This window comes from Anastrepha ludens, chromosome 2 (assembly GCF_028408465.1).
Source record: "Anastrepha ludens isolate Willacy chromosome 2, idAnaLude1.1, whole genome shotgun sequence".
NCBI lineage: Eukaryota > Metazoa > Arthropoda > Insecta > Diptera > Tephritidae > Anastrepha > Anastrepha ludens.
The window spans coordinates 19,744,962-19,761,933 of NC_071498.1; the positions used below are offsets into that span (position 1 = coordinate 19,744,962).

A 16,972-nucleotide genomic window follows, 5' to 3' on the forward strand; every position below is an offset into this window, starting at 1 on the left:
AGTCTGTGTGCTTTGTCTACACCGAGGTTAAGGATAAATAGCTGCACTTGCGAATGGCTCTCTTAGACAAGTATTCGAAATTTGTGAGTTCTGATACAATACAGGGGCAGATGAAGCGAAAGGAGAAGGGAATGAACCAAACAGGTGGAACCAAACAGGAAGAAGGTTCTTTGGATTAGAGTATGACGACCAACGGTGACAATTTACGTTCGTATCATCCGCTTCGAACTACTGATGAATTTTATCAGGGGTGTTATATTTAAATCCGCAGGTGTGCAAAAAAGTGAGAGCCCATATGTCATAGCCTTTGCCCGACAAGGCCAAGACAGCTGAGAAGAAGGTCCTGAAATAGTACTACCGCGTCCTCCAGACAGCTTCTGCAGAAAGTACTTGAAGCAATTCCAAGCGTGTCCGCAACGGAAAATGTCCGGTAAAGATACCAAGCAAATTCGAGCACTGCGGCTTTGTTAGTCTTAGAAGTTCCCTTGATCTACTGAGAACAGCCGGATCTCGCATTTTTACTCATTTGCTCACTAACCCAGCGCTCGCTTGGTGGACGTGAGGCCAATCGTTCCTGGAGCAGACCATAGGTTCTATAGAGAACCCCAATCCTCTCAGTTTGCGATCTCTAGGGTCTTCTGTCTAGCCAGCTCATCCCACCCAATAGTTTCCCTCTATGCCGCTGTGACTGGGCACCCAAATGAGTCTAATATCGAAATATTCCGAGGCAGTCGAGAGAGAAGTCACGCATTCCCAGATAAACAACTAGCCCAAGCCCCTAATTGCCACTTGGCTAACGGAGTAGATATTATATCCTTTACAGTATTTTTTTTCTTTTTTTTTTGTCGGAACAACTAGGAAGTACAGCACTCGGATTCCCTTTTAATTTGCTTAAAATCTACCAGGCCTCTGAAGAAATCTTGGAGATCTTGCGGTGCCAAGGAGCCAAGGTGTTTGCTTCTTAACAAATCAGTGCCAAAGACCTCAACCCTGATTCGAGCGAAGGCGAGGCAGACACACAGAAAATGCTCTCTGCCGTCTCATTCTCCTCTCCACTAGCTGGGCAGAATGCACTGTCGGAGATGCCCAACCTTTCCATGTGCTTTGCCCACAAAAAGTGGTCCGTCATCAGTCTAACCAGCTGCCTGCACTCCCTTCTGCTTAATGACAGAAGGATTTGCGCCAGTCAGTCGAACATGACAGGTAACATCAGTTTAGTCCATCTGAAGTAATTACAGAAGTAAGCAACCAATCCACTACTTCCTTAATTGCGGCTACTTCTGCTTAGAAAACACGTGCATTGTTTAATGTAGTCATGAAGCACCGAAAAGAAAGTATCTTAACATGTTTTACTCTACAAAGGTGTACAAATTTAAAATTTGTTAATCAACCTTTAAAAGCTTTCACCTCTCCCATATTAATAACTGAAAAGTTTCTCTTAATGGTGTTAGTAGTTCTTTTTGAATTCTATCAAAGAAACCAAACTGTCTTCTTTCGCGATCGCCAGTGTAAATGTGCACATTTCTAAGAACGGAGCTCATCACCGCTTCAGCCTGCATATGTGTAGTGAACGTGAAGCCTTTGGCAGCTATTTACAATTGACCCGCTTACTTCCGCATTACATTAGCCCTCCGCTTCCCCACCGCAGCGTCAGCTATCATTTGAACCAACCGGGCGTATGAGTGTCTTCTCCTTTACGCTTGACTGAGTTACCGTATAAATAAATTTCGTTAGAGCAACAACAACACGTGTAACATAAGTAGCCCTGCATAAATACACAGAAAAAAGACGAAAAAAGAATAGCTGAAAATAAACAATTGAATTGAATAAAATGAAATCAAATACAAACAAAAATCAACAAAAAGGAAAACAAACAGCGACAAAAAATGGTTGAAGTGCTGGTTGTCTAAAAGCGAAAGAATTGGAGCGAATGAAAGTGAAAAAAAAACGAAACTAAACAAATCATAAATACACAGACTCTGAAGAATAAACGCCCTCGAAGTGCTTGCATGCAGGATGTGAGTGCAAATGGGTGTGTGCGTATGTATGTGTGCAGAGGATGTTAACTTTGGCGCTGCGCAAGAAACACCAACGAAGTTTCGAAAAGGGTGCAAGTAGAGCAACAAAAATAACGAAATGCGAACAGCTGCAGTATTTCTGGCAGAATTGGCAACAGCAAAAGCAACATCAATGAAATCATCATCAACTCTCGTACCAACAACGCGAATAGCAACACTCAAGGCATTGGCAGTGCTCCACTAACTCAGTCAGGCGGTAATTCAGTCAGTCGGTCGTTTGTTGCACAAACATACATATGTATGTGGCATACGTTTATTTCAAATAAATATTATCAAAAAGCAAACTGAAGTATAATCGAAATCTGCCGATTTTCCAGAGGCAACCGGGCGACCAAAATTGTGCCAATACATACAAACGCAAAATACCCATACCCATTCGTATTGACAGGCGCGCGTGTGCCAAATTTCCAAAAAAATTCATGCCCAACTTATTCGTTAGTGTATTTGTCTACGAACTGTGCGCTAGTTGTCAAATCGCAATAGTTTGTCACCGCCAACCAGAAGAGAGCAGCGGCAGCCTTTTCTTCATACCCTCGAACGAAGAACAAAACATTTAATGGATTTGAAAAAAATGCAGACTTTCATTTGGAGTATTCTGTTTGGCCTTTTAATATTCGTTCCTGGTAAGTTTCAAACTAATGTGAACAATAACAACTACAACATTTTTTTATACTGCCGGAAGGAAAGCTCAAATAGAATTCGCTGAAAATTATAAAATAAATTCCGATTAATTTCTTCTATTATTTTATAACTATTGTACTTCAACCAAATACATATGGAAATGCATCCATATGTGCTAGAGGTCAGTGAAACCAAGTACAAATGGCTAGTCGATTAGGAGTAGTTGAATAAGCGAAAGCAAAACAATCCATTTAGCATCGTCGTATCGCCAAGTATCGCATTAAATAGTAATCCTGTAGTCAGTCGCCATCTCTTTAGTCAAATTATCGGTTCGTGTTTTTGGCAGCTGCATTATTGGGATACTGGCGTTCGAGCTGTGAAAATATGTAAAATAGGGACATGAGCTGGCTTTTCATGGTTAAAAAAAAGGCTGTTTGAGCAAAAAAGAAAAACAACTGGCCTTAAAGTAAATGTCGAGAAAACAATAGCACTGTACCTTAATGGCACCGTATTGGAGTCATTGGTAGTGGGTGCACAGCAGTTTAAGGGGGGAGCCTGGTTTATAAGGTCAAAAAAATCAATTTTTTTTTTTTTCGTTTTAAGCGATTCCTAATATATATATTTCAGAATATTCACACAAAGTTACAGAGCCTAATTCTCAATATTTCCGTAGATACAAAGCCAAAGGTAGGCGAGCGTTAGGTAGTTACGCTGTGACCGGACAGCTATAGTACAAACTTTATCTTCTTTTCTCGACTTTTCATTCTTATGATTTCCTTGAATTGGCGTACATCAATGAAAAAAAACTAATGAACCTTTTGAAATGAATCATAGCTTGTTCCCTTTAGTATTAAATTCTCTTCTATTTGAACTAACAAAATAGATAAAAAAAAATTTTTCAAGATTTTTATACCAAGTTGAAGTGAATTTTTTTTTATAGAAAGACATTTTTTTCTTTAAAACCTCCAAAAAGTTGAAATTTTGGAATTTCTCTCAGTTTTCTTAGTTCATCTAGAATAAAAAATCATGATAATTAGAAATCCATTTGAATTTTTTGCTTTAAATAATAATTACGAGTTGTATCTTGTACGCCAGTTGGAAACTCCAGCGTTGCAGCGCTCTACTAATTTCTATGTTAAACATTTTTTTCAACTTATTTTAACCAGTACAAAAATTTTTTATACTCTTTACTATAAATGTGTATTAAAAGATAGAAAAAACTTTGCAATGCTAAATTAATTTTTTCCTTAAAAAAAATCGCAAAGAGATGCAATTTTTAGACCTCATAAACCAGGCTCCCCCCTTAAAGCGTTCACAAATTTTGTTACCATGGCTTCATGATCGCCGCAGTCAGTGGTCCTTAAGTGGATGTTGAATGCAGAATTAGTAAAACACAGTTGGCCTTTGCCATCCCCGCTCAAATGTAGCAAAACAATGACATCGCTCTTCGCTCAAAGCTGTACATATTCAATTCCAGTATTAAGGGATTAGGAGTAGTCAGAAGTCCGAAAAAATTATGATTCTCTATAATTTTTTTTGCTTTTACAAAACTAAAAACATTGCATTAATACATCCTGTTTAAACTTGACTTTAGAAAAATTTCCAAAAAAAAATTATAATTGTCTCCAGACGTCCCTTGCGGTAATCATCACAAGTCCTTGGAAATTCATCTAAAATCAGTCGGACAAAATAAATAAGTTTTATCAAGGTATAATCTTGTGCCTGATCGAAGCTTTTGTTTTCAAAATTAACAATATGGCGGCCCCAGGAAATATTTTTCAGATTTTCGAGAAAAAAACCGACAGTTAATTGTTTAAAAAAAATAAAAAAAATTTTGAAAAAAAAATCCTTCGATCAGGCACGAGTTCTTTATGTTTTTCAAAAGCAGTATCCGTTTTATTGCAATCTTCCGAGCGGTTTTTAAGTTACAGTGATCACCAGTTCAAAATACATACAGGGTGAACGATATGAAGTGTTACCTATTCAAAACACCATAACTTTTTTGTGTGAAACTAGTTTTTATTGATTTCAAAGTCAAAATTGTTCAGAAATTATTACAATTTTAACATACTACTGTGGGCAAAAAGTAAGGTGAATTTATTTGTCAAACATCGCGGGATTAAATTTCGCTCTAGTTATTTTTTTCATGAGTTGGCAGTACTGTTAATAACATCAGTAATATATTTACACTTGTGTTTATCAAACGACTAAGAGTGCATTTTTCGATTTTTACAATGTCTGATTTGATTGAGCAGAGAAGTGCCATCAAATTTTGTTTGCGGAACGAAATTTCGGCTGCGGAAACATTTAGTATGTTGCAGAAGGCATTTGGTGATTCGATCATGTCGCAGGAAAATGTTTATAAGTGGTACAAAGACTTCAAAGAGGGTTGAGAACGTGTTGATGACTGGGAGCGCTCCGGACGACCATCGACGTCAACAGATGACCAACACGACAATAAAGTGAAGGAGTTAGTGCTCAAAAATCGTGGGTTGACTGTTAAAGACCTTACTGATATGATCGGAATATCAGAAAACCATTTTGAAAGACCATTTGGGCCTACGAAAAGTCAAATCTCGTTTAGTACCGAAAACTCTCAATTTCTTGGAAAAAAGTCGTCGCGAGACTTGGATTTATGCTTACGACCCTGGAAGAACCGACCAATCAAGCGAATATCGTGCTAAAGGCGAGGCCAGACCGAAAAGAGCACGCCAAAGTCGTTCAAAAACAAAGGTCATGCTGACAGTTTTTTTCGATTTTCGTGGTGTGGTGCACTATGAATTCCTTCCACCTGGCCAAACTGTTAATAAGGAATATTATTTGAGCGTTATGCGTCGTTTACGTGAAGGAATTCGTCTAAAAAGACCAGAACTATGGGCCAACAACTCTTGGTTTTTGCACACAATAATGCACCGTCTCACACTGCACTCGTTTTTCGTGACCATTTCGTGACGTTTCGTTCTGCAACCACCGTATTCGACTGATTTGGCTCCGTGTGACTTCTGGCTATTCCCAAAACTCAAGAGACCACTCCGGGGAACGCGTTTGGAGTCGATTGAGGAGATAAAAGCTGAATCGAAGAAGGTGCTGATGGCTATAGTATATTCACTTTAGCTCGATATGACCTTTTGCCTTGACTATAGCCTTCAAACGGTCAAAAAATAAGTCGCATTTACTTTGACACCACGTTCGATAAAAGCGATTGGAGAGCGTCTATCAGCGGTCACCGCGGCCCAAACCATTACTTGTGATGGGAAATTGCTTCGAGTTGCCATACGTAGGCTCAAATTCTCGTATGTGCATTCGGTCACGTAAAGACGATCGTTTTGAGTGTTTATGAACTGCTCAATTGGGAAATTTTTTTTCATCAGAAAACACAAAAACACGTTCGTGCAAGCGCAACAACTCCTTTGCCCTTTCGCACCGAAACTTTTTTTGCTAGGGTGAAAGATCGTATGCTTTTTGGAACTTGTAAGCCTTGACCTTGAGCTCATTTTTCCATATGCGTCGAATGCTGTCTTGCGATATTTTCAGTTCGTTGGCCATTTTTCTTCCACTTCGACGTGGATTTCGTTCAAGTTGAGCTTTCACTTTCCGAACCATTTCTGGCGTTGTTGCGGTTATTTTTGGTCCACCACCATAGCATTTTGCAATGCTACCAGTATCAGCAGTGTGAAGTTGGTAACACTTCATATCGTTCACCCTGTAGTTTTGAGAAAAAAGCATTTAAAATTTTTCTATCGATATCCGAAGAGCCCGAGCGCCCTTTGTTAATTGTTGAATAACTCGGAAAAGTTTTTGTCGGACTCATTTCAAATTTTCACACAATATTTTTAAGATATCGTAGTTTAAGAAAATGCAAAACAGAATCCAATTTTTAAAAAATTTTGACTACCTCTAACCCCTTAAGTGAATGATTCTGTATGGCTGCGCACCAAAATGGCTGCAAACATTTATTAACCACTATCTTTGGCGCATCATGCGAATTTTCTGGGCGCGAACAATAACCAATGCCGATTTGTTGGGGAAGGCCTCACAGGTGAGCGTAAACAACAAAATACGGCAAAGGAAATGGCCAGATGCTGAGAAAGAGGGACGACAACGTTGCTACTTAGGCCCTGCGCTGGATTTCTTTTCAGCAAGCCCGTCTAGAAATTGGCAGACCGCATTCCACCTAGCGACGCCCAACAGGCGTAGAAATTAAATCTCTCGAATTGAGATCGCTAGCACATTACCGTGTTCGTTTGCGAAGAGGAGTATGAAGAAATGATACTTTAACATGCGCTGATTTTTATATATTTTTATAGTATCCACCAGATGAGCTGTGGCTGAAATACTAGATACTTATCCCTCCAGAAAATATGAGCATGCTTTTTAAAGACACTCCCATTTTAGCATCATATTTTGAGTTACTGCTTTGATTTTAGATATCTGGCTATATTGGTTACTCCAATTAAAACTTCTATAAATTACTTATAATGGCAAAAATATTGCAAAAAATGCTTTTCTAGTTTGAAGGTATCGACTGGAAATCTGTTTTCATATAGAGTTGTATTTTGTTTAATAAACCCACGGAATGTCCTCTTCCATTAGGAACATAAAGGCCGATCTCCGCTAGGAGAAATGGTCTAGAAATCGACCCTATGCGCAGTTTAATCATAAATTTTCAGTATTTTTCTAATTTGCAGAATATTGATGAACTGTAAATGTTTACTGTATTGACTGGTTTAAAAGTTACATTAATATTCCGCATGTATTGTTTTACCAGTTTGCAAGTAATTCACAAACAAAATTCCTTTCGCATCCCAAAAAAATGATGCTAGCAACTTCTTGGCGGATTTTGAAGCAACACACATATGCCAACGATTAGTCCAGCCATCAAAGCACATTTGAAACGTGTTTGAAGAGATCTTCTTCAGCTCCTTCAGCGAATTCTACTTAATGGCCTCTAACGACTCAAAGCGGCGTCTGCGGAGTGGCAATTTAAGTTTTGGGAAAAGGAAAAAGTCACAGGGGCTAAATCCGCTCAATACGGTGGTTGTGTGATGATATTTGACGAGGTTTTGGTCAAAAAAGTGTTCACAATATGAACCTTGTGAGTTATCATGGTGCAAGAAGCATGAGTTTTCTTTCCACAAATTGGGCCGTTTCTTAAGCACATTGTGTCGCAAACGTTGCATAACTTCCAAATAATATTCTTTATTTCCCGTAGACCAATTTGGAATGAACTTTGAGTGTCCAACTCCATAATAATCAAAGAAAACGAGTAGCAGGACTTTCACTTTTGACCAACTTTTGACCACTTCAAAGTATTTTGGGTTTCGGCTCATGTGGATAGCACCATTCAGCCGCCTGTTGACTGGTTTGCATGTCAAACTCATATACCTACTTCTCGTTGCCAGTTATGATGCGCTGGATAAACGTTGGGTCCGAATTCACTTGCTCAAGCATGTCTTCAGGCACCTTCTTCCGGTGAATTTTTTGAAAGAAATTCAACTCTCTTGGAACGAGTCGAGTAGCCACGCGTCTCATGACCAATTGATGTTGCTAATTCATTCATGCTAAGATCACGAACTACCTTCCTCAAATTTAAATAAGTGTTTTCCAGCACAATTTCCTTGACTTTGTCGCCGTTTTTATCCGTTGAAGACGTTGATGGGCGACCAGATCGGGGCAAATCTTCTACGACTTCTCGGCCCTCTGCAAAAACCTTATACCCGCGTTTTTGATAAAGCACACTCGCCATAGGCTTTCTTCAAAATTTTCAATGATTCGGCACACAAAATCCCGTTCAAAACACAAACTTTAAGACAAATTCTGTGTTCGATATTTTTATCCATAGTGAAAAACACAGAGCACACCTGCGGTTGACTGATATAATTAAATGCCAAAAACGAGCTAATACACAGATCACGCTCAAACTCTGCGACATTATAGAGAGTAGTTGTACCAACAGCAAAAAAATTTAGACATACGTAAGTGTATCGCGCGCTTTTTAAATGAAATTTTTTTCACAGAATGTAAATTTTGCTGAGAAAATGGCTTTCGAATGTGTTTTTGTTCCATTGTTAGCGAATGCTGCACCCGTTGTGCGCACAGCTTTCTGTATTTTTTCTATGATGTATGGTATTTTTGCTGTTTTTCGACTTGCTTGACGCGGATTGTCATCAAGATTTATACGACTACGTTTAAACTCAGCAATCCATATTTCTACTGAATGATAGCGAAAAGTCTTTATGCCGAACGTTGAAAGTATTCGTACATAAATTTTCTTAGCTTTTAAATCTTCCAAAAATAAAACTTCAATAACTGGCGCGATGACCTATTCACGAGCCTGGCTCGTCATATTCATGTTTGGACAAAAATTTTCATCGCGTATCAGACTCGTTAGAGCACGGCAGGGAGTTAAAGAAGGGATTCCGTACTTTCATTAGATGTTATAATTATTTTTTGACACCCAGAAGCGAGGCTGGGACAGTCATATTTTAAGTACTTCAACCGTTTCAGTTTATATTCTTCTTTGCAAAGAATTTAATATTTTACTATCCTTTCTGCAACCTGACTAGTATTTCTAATTGTATTAGGTATGGCCAGCCTAATGCTGAAATTGATACACTTATGCAGGCTCATTTTTATTTTAAGCAGGCAAACCAGTGCCTTTCTTATAAAATTTTTTTACTTCAGCAAAAAGCGAAAATATTTCGGAGAGTGAGGTGCCTGTGTAATGCATATTTTTGTCATCTGATCCAATATGAATATTTTTCACAAATAGCATTTTCATATCATAAGGCCAGTTGTCACACTAAGATTAAATAAGGAGTGCACCGATAAATGTAGGGTTGCAGAAATACAGATAAAGTGGAAGTTAAAAAAATGAATATACGAGCCTTGATTTTAAGCATATTAAATACATGAATACTAAATGGAAAAATAATATCTCAATAAAAAAATCGGCTGTGTTACCTTATTTTCTACATTTTCAGCGCATATAAACTCGATGAACAGCTTAAGCCGGTGCCAAAAATAAGCATATTTTAAAAAAATAAGAAATGGAATTGAGGATTTTGGAGCTTTGCTCTGTTTATTTAGGTCAACCTGTGCTATCGCAACCTTTTAAAAAAATGTTTCTCTTTTCCCACCGCATTAAGTGCCAGTAAATAAATTACTATACATGAATGTATTTATGTTGCTATGTTGTATTTCAGTCTCGACTACCTTCCCTTCTTACTTAACAAACGAAACAACCTTTTACTGCTGCTCGTTGTATTTATTGTATTTAATTTTTTCGCATTTCGGATTTCGGAGTTCGCGAATTTTTCAAATTTAATTTTTATTAAATATTTTCTAAACGAAATTTTATTAAAATTCCACCCCAACATGAAGTCAAATCTATGCACACACGTAGAATGGCATTGAATGCCATAGCAGAACTCTTTCGTGGAAAAGTAGTTGCTAAGTGCAGCCGAAAATTTTCCCTAAAGCAAACCGCCTTTCCTTCATAATATTTGAATTTACACACAGCACAATTTAAGAGCATGAAAGAAACACAGCGAACAATAGCGCGAGCGCGAACTATCAACTTGAGCCAATATTTACCAGCAATATTTCCACCATCAAGCAACAAAGGTATCTATCAGCATTCCACAATTAACGACGCCATCAAAATTCGTCAGCAAGCATTCGGTGGCCGTCATACACGCCAACCACAGGCCACACTCCATTCACCAAATTAATCGGTGGACCAAATTCGATTAAATAATGCCATGGCCAGCAGAGGAAAACTACAAAAGAGCAGAGGAAGCGTAATTTTCCGCATTGCAATCGTGCAACATGACTTAAACAGTTTTATGAAGATTGGCCAGGGGGGGGATGGTTACGAAGACGTCACGGGCGAATCGTTACGGCTGCCGTACATAAAATGTGCGCGTAATTCAAACTTTTCGCCCCGGAAAATTGTGTTAAAAGCGCGAAACTTTATTTCAACATTTTCCAGCATTCGAGTTAGCTGCTGCTGCTTTCCATCGACACGCCTCATTCGATGCCGCTCCACGCTACTTTGCAATTTTCAAAGCGCCTTGGATTGCTTAACTTGGCGGTGATGTAAACATCCAAGTGCCGCTCTCCGAACTCATATAAAAGTGGTAGCAGTACAGCAACAATGTCAACAACAACGTAAATATTGTGCAAATAATAACAAAAAGTTGAAGAACCATCGAAGAATTAGCAACAAATAAATAATTTTTGTAGAGTTTGAACGGAATAAGCCGACTTGATTACTACTCTTCACGGCACTTTGAACTTTGGCAAAAAGCAAACTGAAATTTCAGCTGAAAAGTGCAATGCGAAGCTGAAGTAACTGCTAGTAAAAGAGCGTAAAAGCTGTGTAATATAAGTGAGTGAGTGCTTTTCATTAAGCGCATAGTTGGATTAAAGAGGTTAAGGTCGGCTTAAAGTTAAATGGGGCACAAATATTAGTGGAATTGTAAAGCAAGTAGAGGACTAAACATTCGGTTTTGTAGCGGGAGGACGGTAAAATTCATCAAAAGTTTCATTTCGCTATAATTTGAAGTGTTGGAAAGTCGGGGTGCATTGGGGAAAATTTGTCAGCTGGCTTTTATGCCCATTCTCACCAAATGTGCATTTTTCTTGTAGTTTTGCAAACGCAATGCGAAATTTGTATTCGCTTACAAATGCATAATTTTTAATACATAGTTTATAATTTTAAAATGTAAAATGAGAAAAGCTTAAAATGCTGTTAATATTTATTGTCGAAGAAGAATTTTTCTTTCGAGACTACATACAATGGGTTTCTATTTTTCTTGATCTGAGTATTTGCAGAACCTTACCTGAATCTTATTAGACATTATACGCTCGAGAGCATAGAGTCTCGACAAGACCCTTCCATCCGGCTCTGGGTTGTTGTTTTTGCGCCGTCCCATGTGGTGTCGGCATCTGCTAGGTCACGCAACATCGACTTGCGCCAAGCGGTCTTTAGACAAATGCGATCTCTGCTCTCTTGTCTCAGTCCAGTGCCATTCTCGTGGTGCCATCTGGTGGATCTCTAAGCGTACAGGGTTTGATTGAAAAGTAATGAGCCTTATTTTTTTAAGCAGTTCTATTAAACCTTTTGGCTTATACAATTAATATTCTTCAAAATAGGACCCTTGAGCGTCCATACACCGCTGGTAGCGGTCCTTCCACTGCAGGAAACATTTTTTAAACTCATCCGCCGGAATCGCGTTCAATTCGGCTGTCACAGTTTTTTGGAACGCCTCGATGGAGTCGAAACACCTCCCCTTCAGCTTTCTTTTCAGGCGCGGCAACAAGAAGAAGTCCGGGGGGGACAGGTCTGGGCTTTAGGGAGGGTGGGGAAGCACCGGAATCCCCATCTCGGTCAATGCAGAGCAATTACTTTTGTTCATCAGTCAAAACCTTGGGAACCAATTTGGCACACACTTTGCGCATTTCAAGTTTTCCGTTCTTCACTGATTTTACGTAGACTAGCACGACGGTCTGCACTCACATCTTCGTCTGTTTGCGTCGTCGAAGGCCTTCTAGATCGCTGTTCGTTTTCGACGTCCTCCCGGCCTTCCTTGAACGACTTGTGCCACCGTTTTACCTGGACACTGGACAGAGATTGGTCCCCGTAAGCCTCCTTGAGTAGCCCAATGGTTTCGGTACTCGTTTTGTTTAGCTTTACGCAAAACTTGATCGAGTAACGTTGCTCCAACGATCGCTGCATTTTCGCCACTGCAAAATCCTAACACACTTTTAAAACAGCTTTCACGCGCGGAGCGATGTTGACTGCACCGTTGTTGCCAGCGAACGGGGACCGGTTTGTAATGGAAGGGGAAGGTTCAACGATAATTTTCCCCAACCAGCCGATTCGGTTGATCGCTTGGCAACCCTGTATGCCCTATCGCCACTTTCTGCGTTTGATTTGCCATAGAATGGATTCCTCATTAGTTGATATCCACAGCACGTCGTTGCTGCTGATGTTCGGCCAAAATATACTACAGATGATGCGGAGGTATTTGTTGACGAAAGATTGTAGCCTCGGTGTGATGATGTTGGACACCAGTCATGTTTCACTTCCAAAAACAAACCATGTTTCAACAATACGGATTATACACGTGAGCTGAATATTCGCAGTTTAGAGCGTCTGGCGATTTGCGAAATCGGTCAAACTGTTTGCATTTGCCTGCACGACGCCCATCTATATCCATAGACATAGTGAACAATTTAAAGTACGAATAAAATGATGTCTTATAAAACACTTCCTCCTGGCAAGAAAGATATGTATAAGTACCACTGTATGAATATTATAACCAACACAATAGTGCATAGGAAAAATATGTTATTGGTGAACAGCACCGTTTGACCGACCTTGAAAGATATTTGCACAAAAAAAATTTCAAATTTTCGTATTATTATATAATAACTCAAGCAATTTGGGGAATATAACTAAATGAAAATAGCGGCCTAGCGTAAGTGCACTAGCCTACCATCCCAGAGGCTCAGGGTTCGAACCATACGTAAAGCATGGTCCTGGACTTTTCCAAATTTACCTACTCTCTGCAAAGAAAAACACACAATTACACAATGCATCAGTGGCGCCAGCAAGAGAAAGCGCGCAACTGCGGTAATAGCGCAGACACAGCAAATTTAGCGAAGTCCTCAACCATCTGTGCGATCCTTCTGGCAGAAAAATTTCAAACACAGATGGTACTCTAAGCACTAAGAAGGCATTGTTCTAAGCAACGACGGTTAGGCATTCCCGGCATTAGGCATTAGCGGCAGTCTAATGACCTACTCAGTCAGAAATCCAAAATAGATTAACAACATTATCGCGACTCTATGCTCCTGAGTGAGTGAAAATGAGCATAAAACACTTTGTTTCTAGTAACGGCTAAAAATGTCATTCAGTAGGTCTGTGGTGCGATTCACTAACACATTTTATCGATATTCGCTTTGTTATCTTTCCTTAACCACAATTTTTACGATTTTGCTATTCAGTAACCCATTTCATTACGAAAATCGACAAGACAAAATCAGCTGTTTGGTTAACCTGTCGATTATCGCGAACTAAACGACAATAATTTTGGTGTTGTTAAATCAAACGATAAAGAAGAATTAGTGATTTTAATCAAAACTGTGAAATTAGATGAAAAAAAACTTATTTAAAAAGCGTGAGTATGGCGTTTGAGTATTTGGCTTACGATTTATCGCGTGGAGAGGAGGAAGTGAGCCCTCAAATAGTTGATCGAAGTTTGCTCCGGCATGTGGACAATCCTTTCGATTTGGATGCAGGGGAGTTCCAGAAGTTATTCCGTTTAACTCCAGACTTGACTGAGGACGTAGTATCGCAGCTTGACAGCCATCTTAGAGGTTCCAGAATAACAGCGATTTCGACTGAAAAACAGGTAAATTTGGTAACATTCAAGCTAATTCAGTTCTAAATTCTGCCTTTATACAACTAGGTTCTAGCTGCACTGCGATTTTTTGCAACCGGGTGTTATCAACGACCCGTAGGTGAGCAATGGGGAATATCTATGAGCCAGTCGTCCGTTAGCCGTAGCATTCATCGGGTAACAGCTGCAATCAACAGCTCCATGTTTTGCGCAAAGGTGAGATTTCCCATGACCCAAGTGGAGCGGCAAGCGGCAAAAGAAATTTTTGCTTCAGCAACCTCCCCGTTTGTAGGAGGTACAATTGGAGCTATCGATTGCACGCACGTGTCAATTTTGGCCCCGAAACGTCATGAAGAAGCGTATGTCAACCACCACGGCTACCATTCGCTTAATGTCCAAATGGTAACAACATAATTTGTAAAGTATTCAAGAATCAAGATTCCCTTTTAATGTTTTACAGATATGTGATCCTACACTTAAAATTTTAAACGTAAATGCCAAATTTCCGGGAACACGGCACGATTCATACATTTGGAGTTCCTCTGCGGTGCGAATGATTATGCAACGGAATTTTGAAATTGGAAACCATAACTTGTTTTTGATTGGTAGGCTTTTTAATCTATTAATAAATATATTTAAATAAAAATAAGGGAATTAAAAATCAAAAATTCTCTGCAGGTGATTCCGGGTACCCTTTGGAGCCTTGGCTGATGACTCCTCTAACAAACCAACCGGAAGGTACTCCGAAATTCTTGTACAATGAGGCATTGTGCAAAGCTCGTAACCCAGTTGAGAGACTTTTTGGTGTTCTTAAGGCAACGTGGCGGTGCTTGTCTCAACAAAGGACACTCTTGTACGATCCAGGATTTACTGGACAAGTAGTTAACGCGTGCTCAGTTTTACATAATATTCGTTTAAGAGAAGGAATATACCAGACCGAAAATGAATTCACAGAGCCCAGAACAAACGACATTTTTGTAAACCAAGATGCACCATCCTCAACAGCAAAGCGCATCCAAGACCGACTGATTGCTAATTTTTTTACTTAAATACTATTTTCACTCATAATCATTCCGCATACATATCTATGTGAACACTCGGGTATAAAAAGTTAAAACATTTTCATATTTATTGTTAAAACCTTTTATTGAACAAAATTACATGCAGATTCAATAAAAACAATTCAGTCTTTAACTTCAGTTTACATACAGTTTTAGGTTACAGGCACATAAATCTATTTATGTATATAGGTATGCATAAGCGTATGTACACATGGTTTATAAATTCAAAGGTCAGTATATTTGTAAAAACGAAAACAATACATTCTAATTCATTTAATTAATGTTACTTAACATTACCACAGCTTGTTTACTTATAAAATTCAAATAAAAAGTAACTTCAGGTACTAAAATAAACATTTGGTATATATGCACATAAAAAGGAACTGCGGAATTGGTTTCTAATCTACATGCGATAGATTGCATTCGTTAGATTGTTGAATGCTTCTGCGGTAGCGCTTAATCCATTCCCCAATACGACTATTGCCTCCGCCATCATTTTATTAGCCTGAGCAATTGCAGAGCTGCTTTCGGCTAAGATCTATTAAAAAATAGCAAGAACAATTAATAAAATGCCACTTTTATGTGTTGAAAATAAATTACCTTTAAAGCATCTGCTTGTTGTTTCGCGACTTCTATTGTTTCTATACTCGACTGGGCTAGCATCTATTAAAAAACAATCACCAATGGAAAAACATAATAAAATTATTTTACATTAAGTTCAAAAGAAATTACCTTTAGTGCATCTGCCTGTTTTTCTGCTATTTCCAAAAATTTCTTCCGAGCATTACCGTCTTCTTCCATGCGCTTTCTTTTCAAGCTCGCCCGTGGTGTTCTCCTGTCTGAGATATGGGAATTACCTGACCTCAGCGTGAAATTCTCTGCCAGTGGCGTCCGTAAAGGCGACGGGGCTTCCGAAATCACCCTTTCATCTTCCACTTCGATACCTATTTGGATTACCTAAAAATTTACACACCAGTAAGTTACACTTTAAAACATACACTTCATGCAATTTACCTTCTCCAGTGGAATATTTTCAGGGGTTGAATCGTGGCCCTTCATATACTCCTCCCCTATAAGAGCAGACACCCGTCTCTCGAATTCCGTTAGGGGCTCCTCACTGATTGGCCTGTTTCCAGTTAAAGCTTGTTGCCTTCGCCGATTCCGTGCTTTAATGCTGGTGCGGCTTTTTAAGTCCCGCCATACCTTTTTAGGGAAATGATTAACATCTCTCTACTTTTAAGTAATAACACAATATTTTCTTACCGTTTGCCATTGATTCACCGTCTTCACTGCTCCACCCAGACTATTTAATTTTGTTGCTAGCTCGCTCCACTTTTTGTCGCACTCGTACTTACCATGGAGGCTGTGGAACCTAGATCCTGCTAGACCCGGGACTTCCATTAGGTAGTCAAGCAGGCGATTTAGCTGCTCGGATGTGGCACGGCTTCTTTTGGTAGCTGTCGATGTCATCCTAAAGCAATATACAAAAATTATTAATAAAACAATAAATTGAAATAAACAGTTATTTTATTGTACTTACTTTGTACATATATTATTGGTAAAAAACACTCACAATTGCATTTAACAGTTTGGCGTCTATGTTTTTTTGTTTCTCTTCTTCATGTTATTCGCTCATTCTGACATTTAATTTGACAAAGATGCCACTCTCTATCAGTTTGAATAAATAGAAGAAAACAGCTGTTCAGTGTTAGTTAAATAAGTTAGTGAATAGCACAATCGACAGTGCAATCGACAAATACTGAAGAGAAAAATAACAATTGTCGAATCGATAAGAGTTAGT

At 39.0% G+C, this 16,972-nt stretch overlaps 2 protein-coding genes across 2 annotated transcripts in view; both read left to right on the forward strand.

Moving 5' to 3' along the window:
* Positions 1–1,558: 1,558 nt before the first annotated feature.
* Positions 1,559–16,972, forward strand: part of LOC128864392 (mucin-5AC) — a 72,353-nt gene continuing 56,939 nt past the window's right edge. Inside the window, exon 1 of the mRNA XM_054104029.1 lies at positions 1,559–2,701. Coding sequence (XP_053960004.1) covers positions 2,635–2,701 — 67 coding nt within the window. The 5' untranslated portion in view covers positions 1,559–2,634. The remainder of the gene's footprint in view (positions 2,702–16,972) is intronic.
* Positions 13,652–14,544, forward strand: LOC128864402 (putative nuclease HARBI1). Its single transcript, XM_054104041.1, has 2 exons — positions 13,652–14,122; positions 14,180–14,544. Exons 1-2 carry the CDS (start codon positions 13,895–13,897, stop codon positions 14,522–14,524), a joined length of 573 nt encoding a protein of 190 aa, XP_053960016.1. The 5' UTR covers positions 13,652–13,894; the 3' UTR covers positions 14,525–14,544.

Bases quoted from the DNA above. Each gene is read 5' to 3' on its own strand.
- LOC128864402 (XM_054104041.1), top strand. From the start codon at position 13,895: ATGGCGTTTGAGTATTTGGCTTACGATTTATCGCGTGGAGAGGAGGAA. The intron at 14,123-14,179 runs GTAAATTTGGTA...TTATACAACTAG, and splicing joins CGATTTCGACTGAAAAACAG to GTTCTAGCTGCACTGCGATT.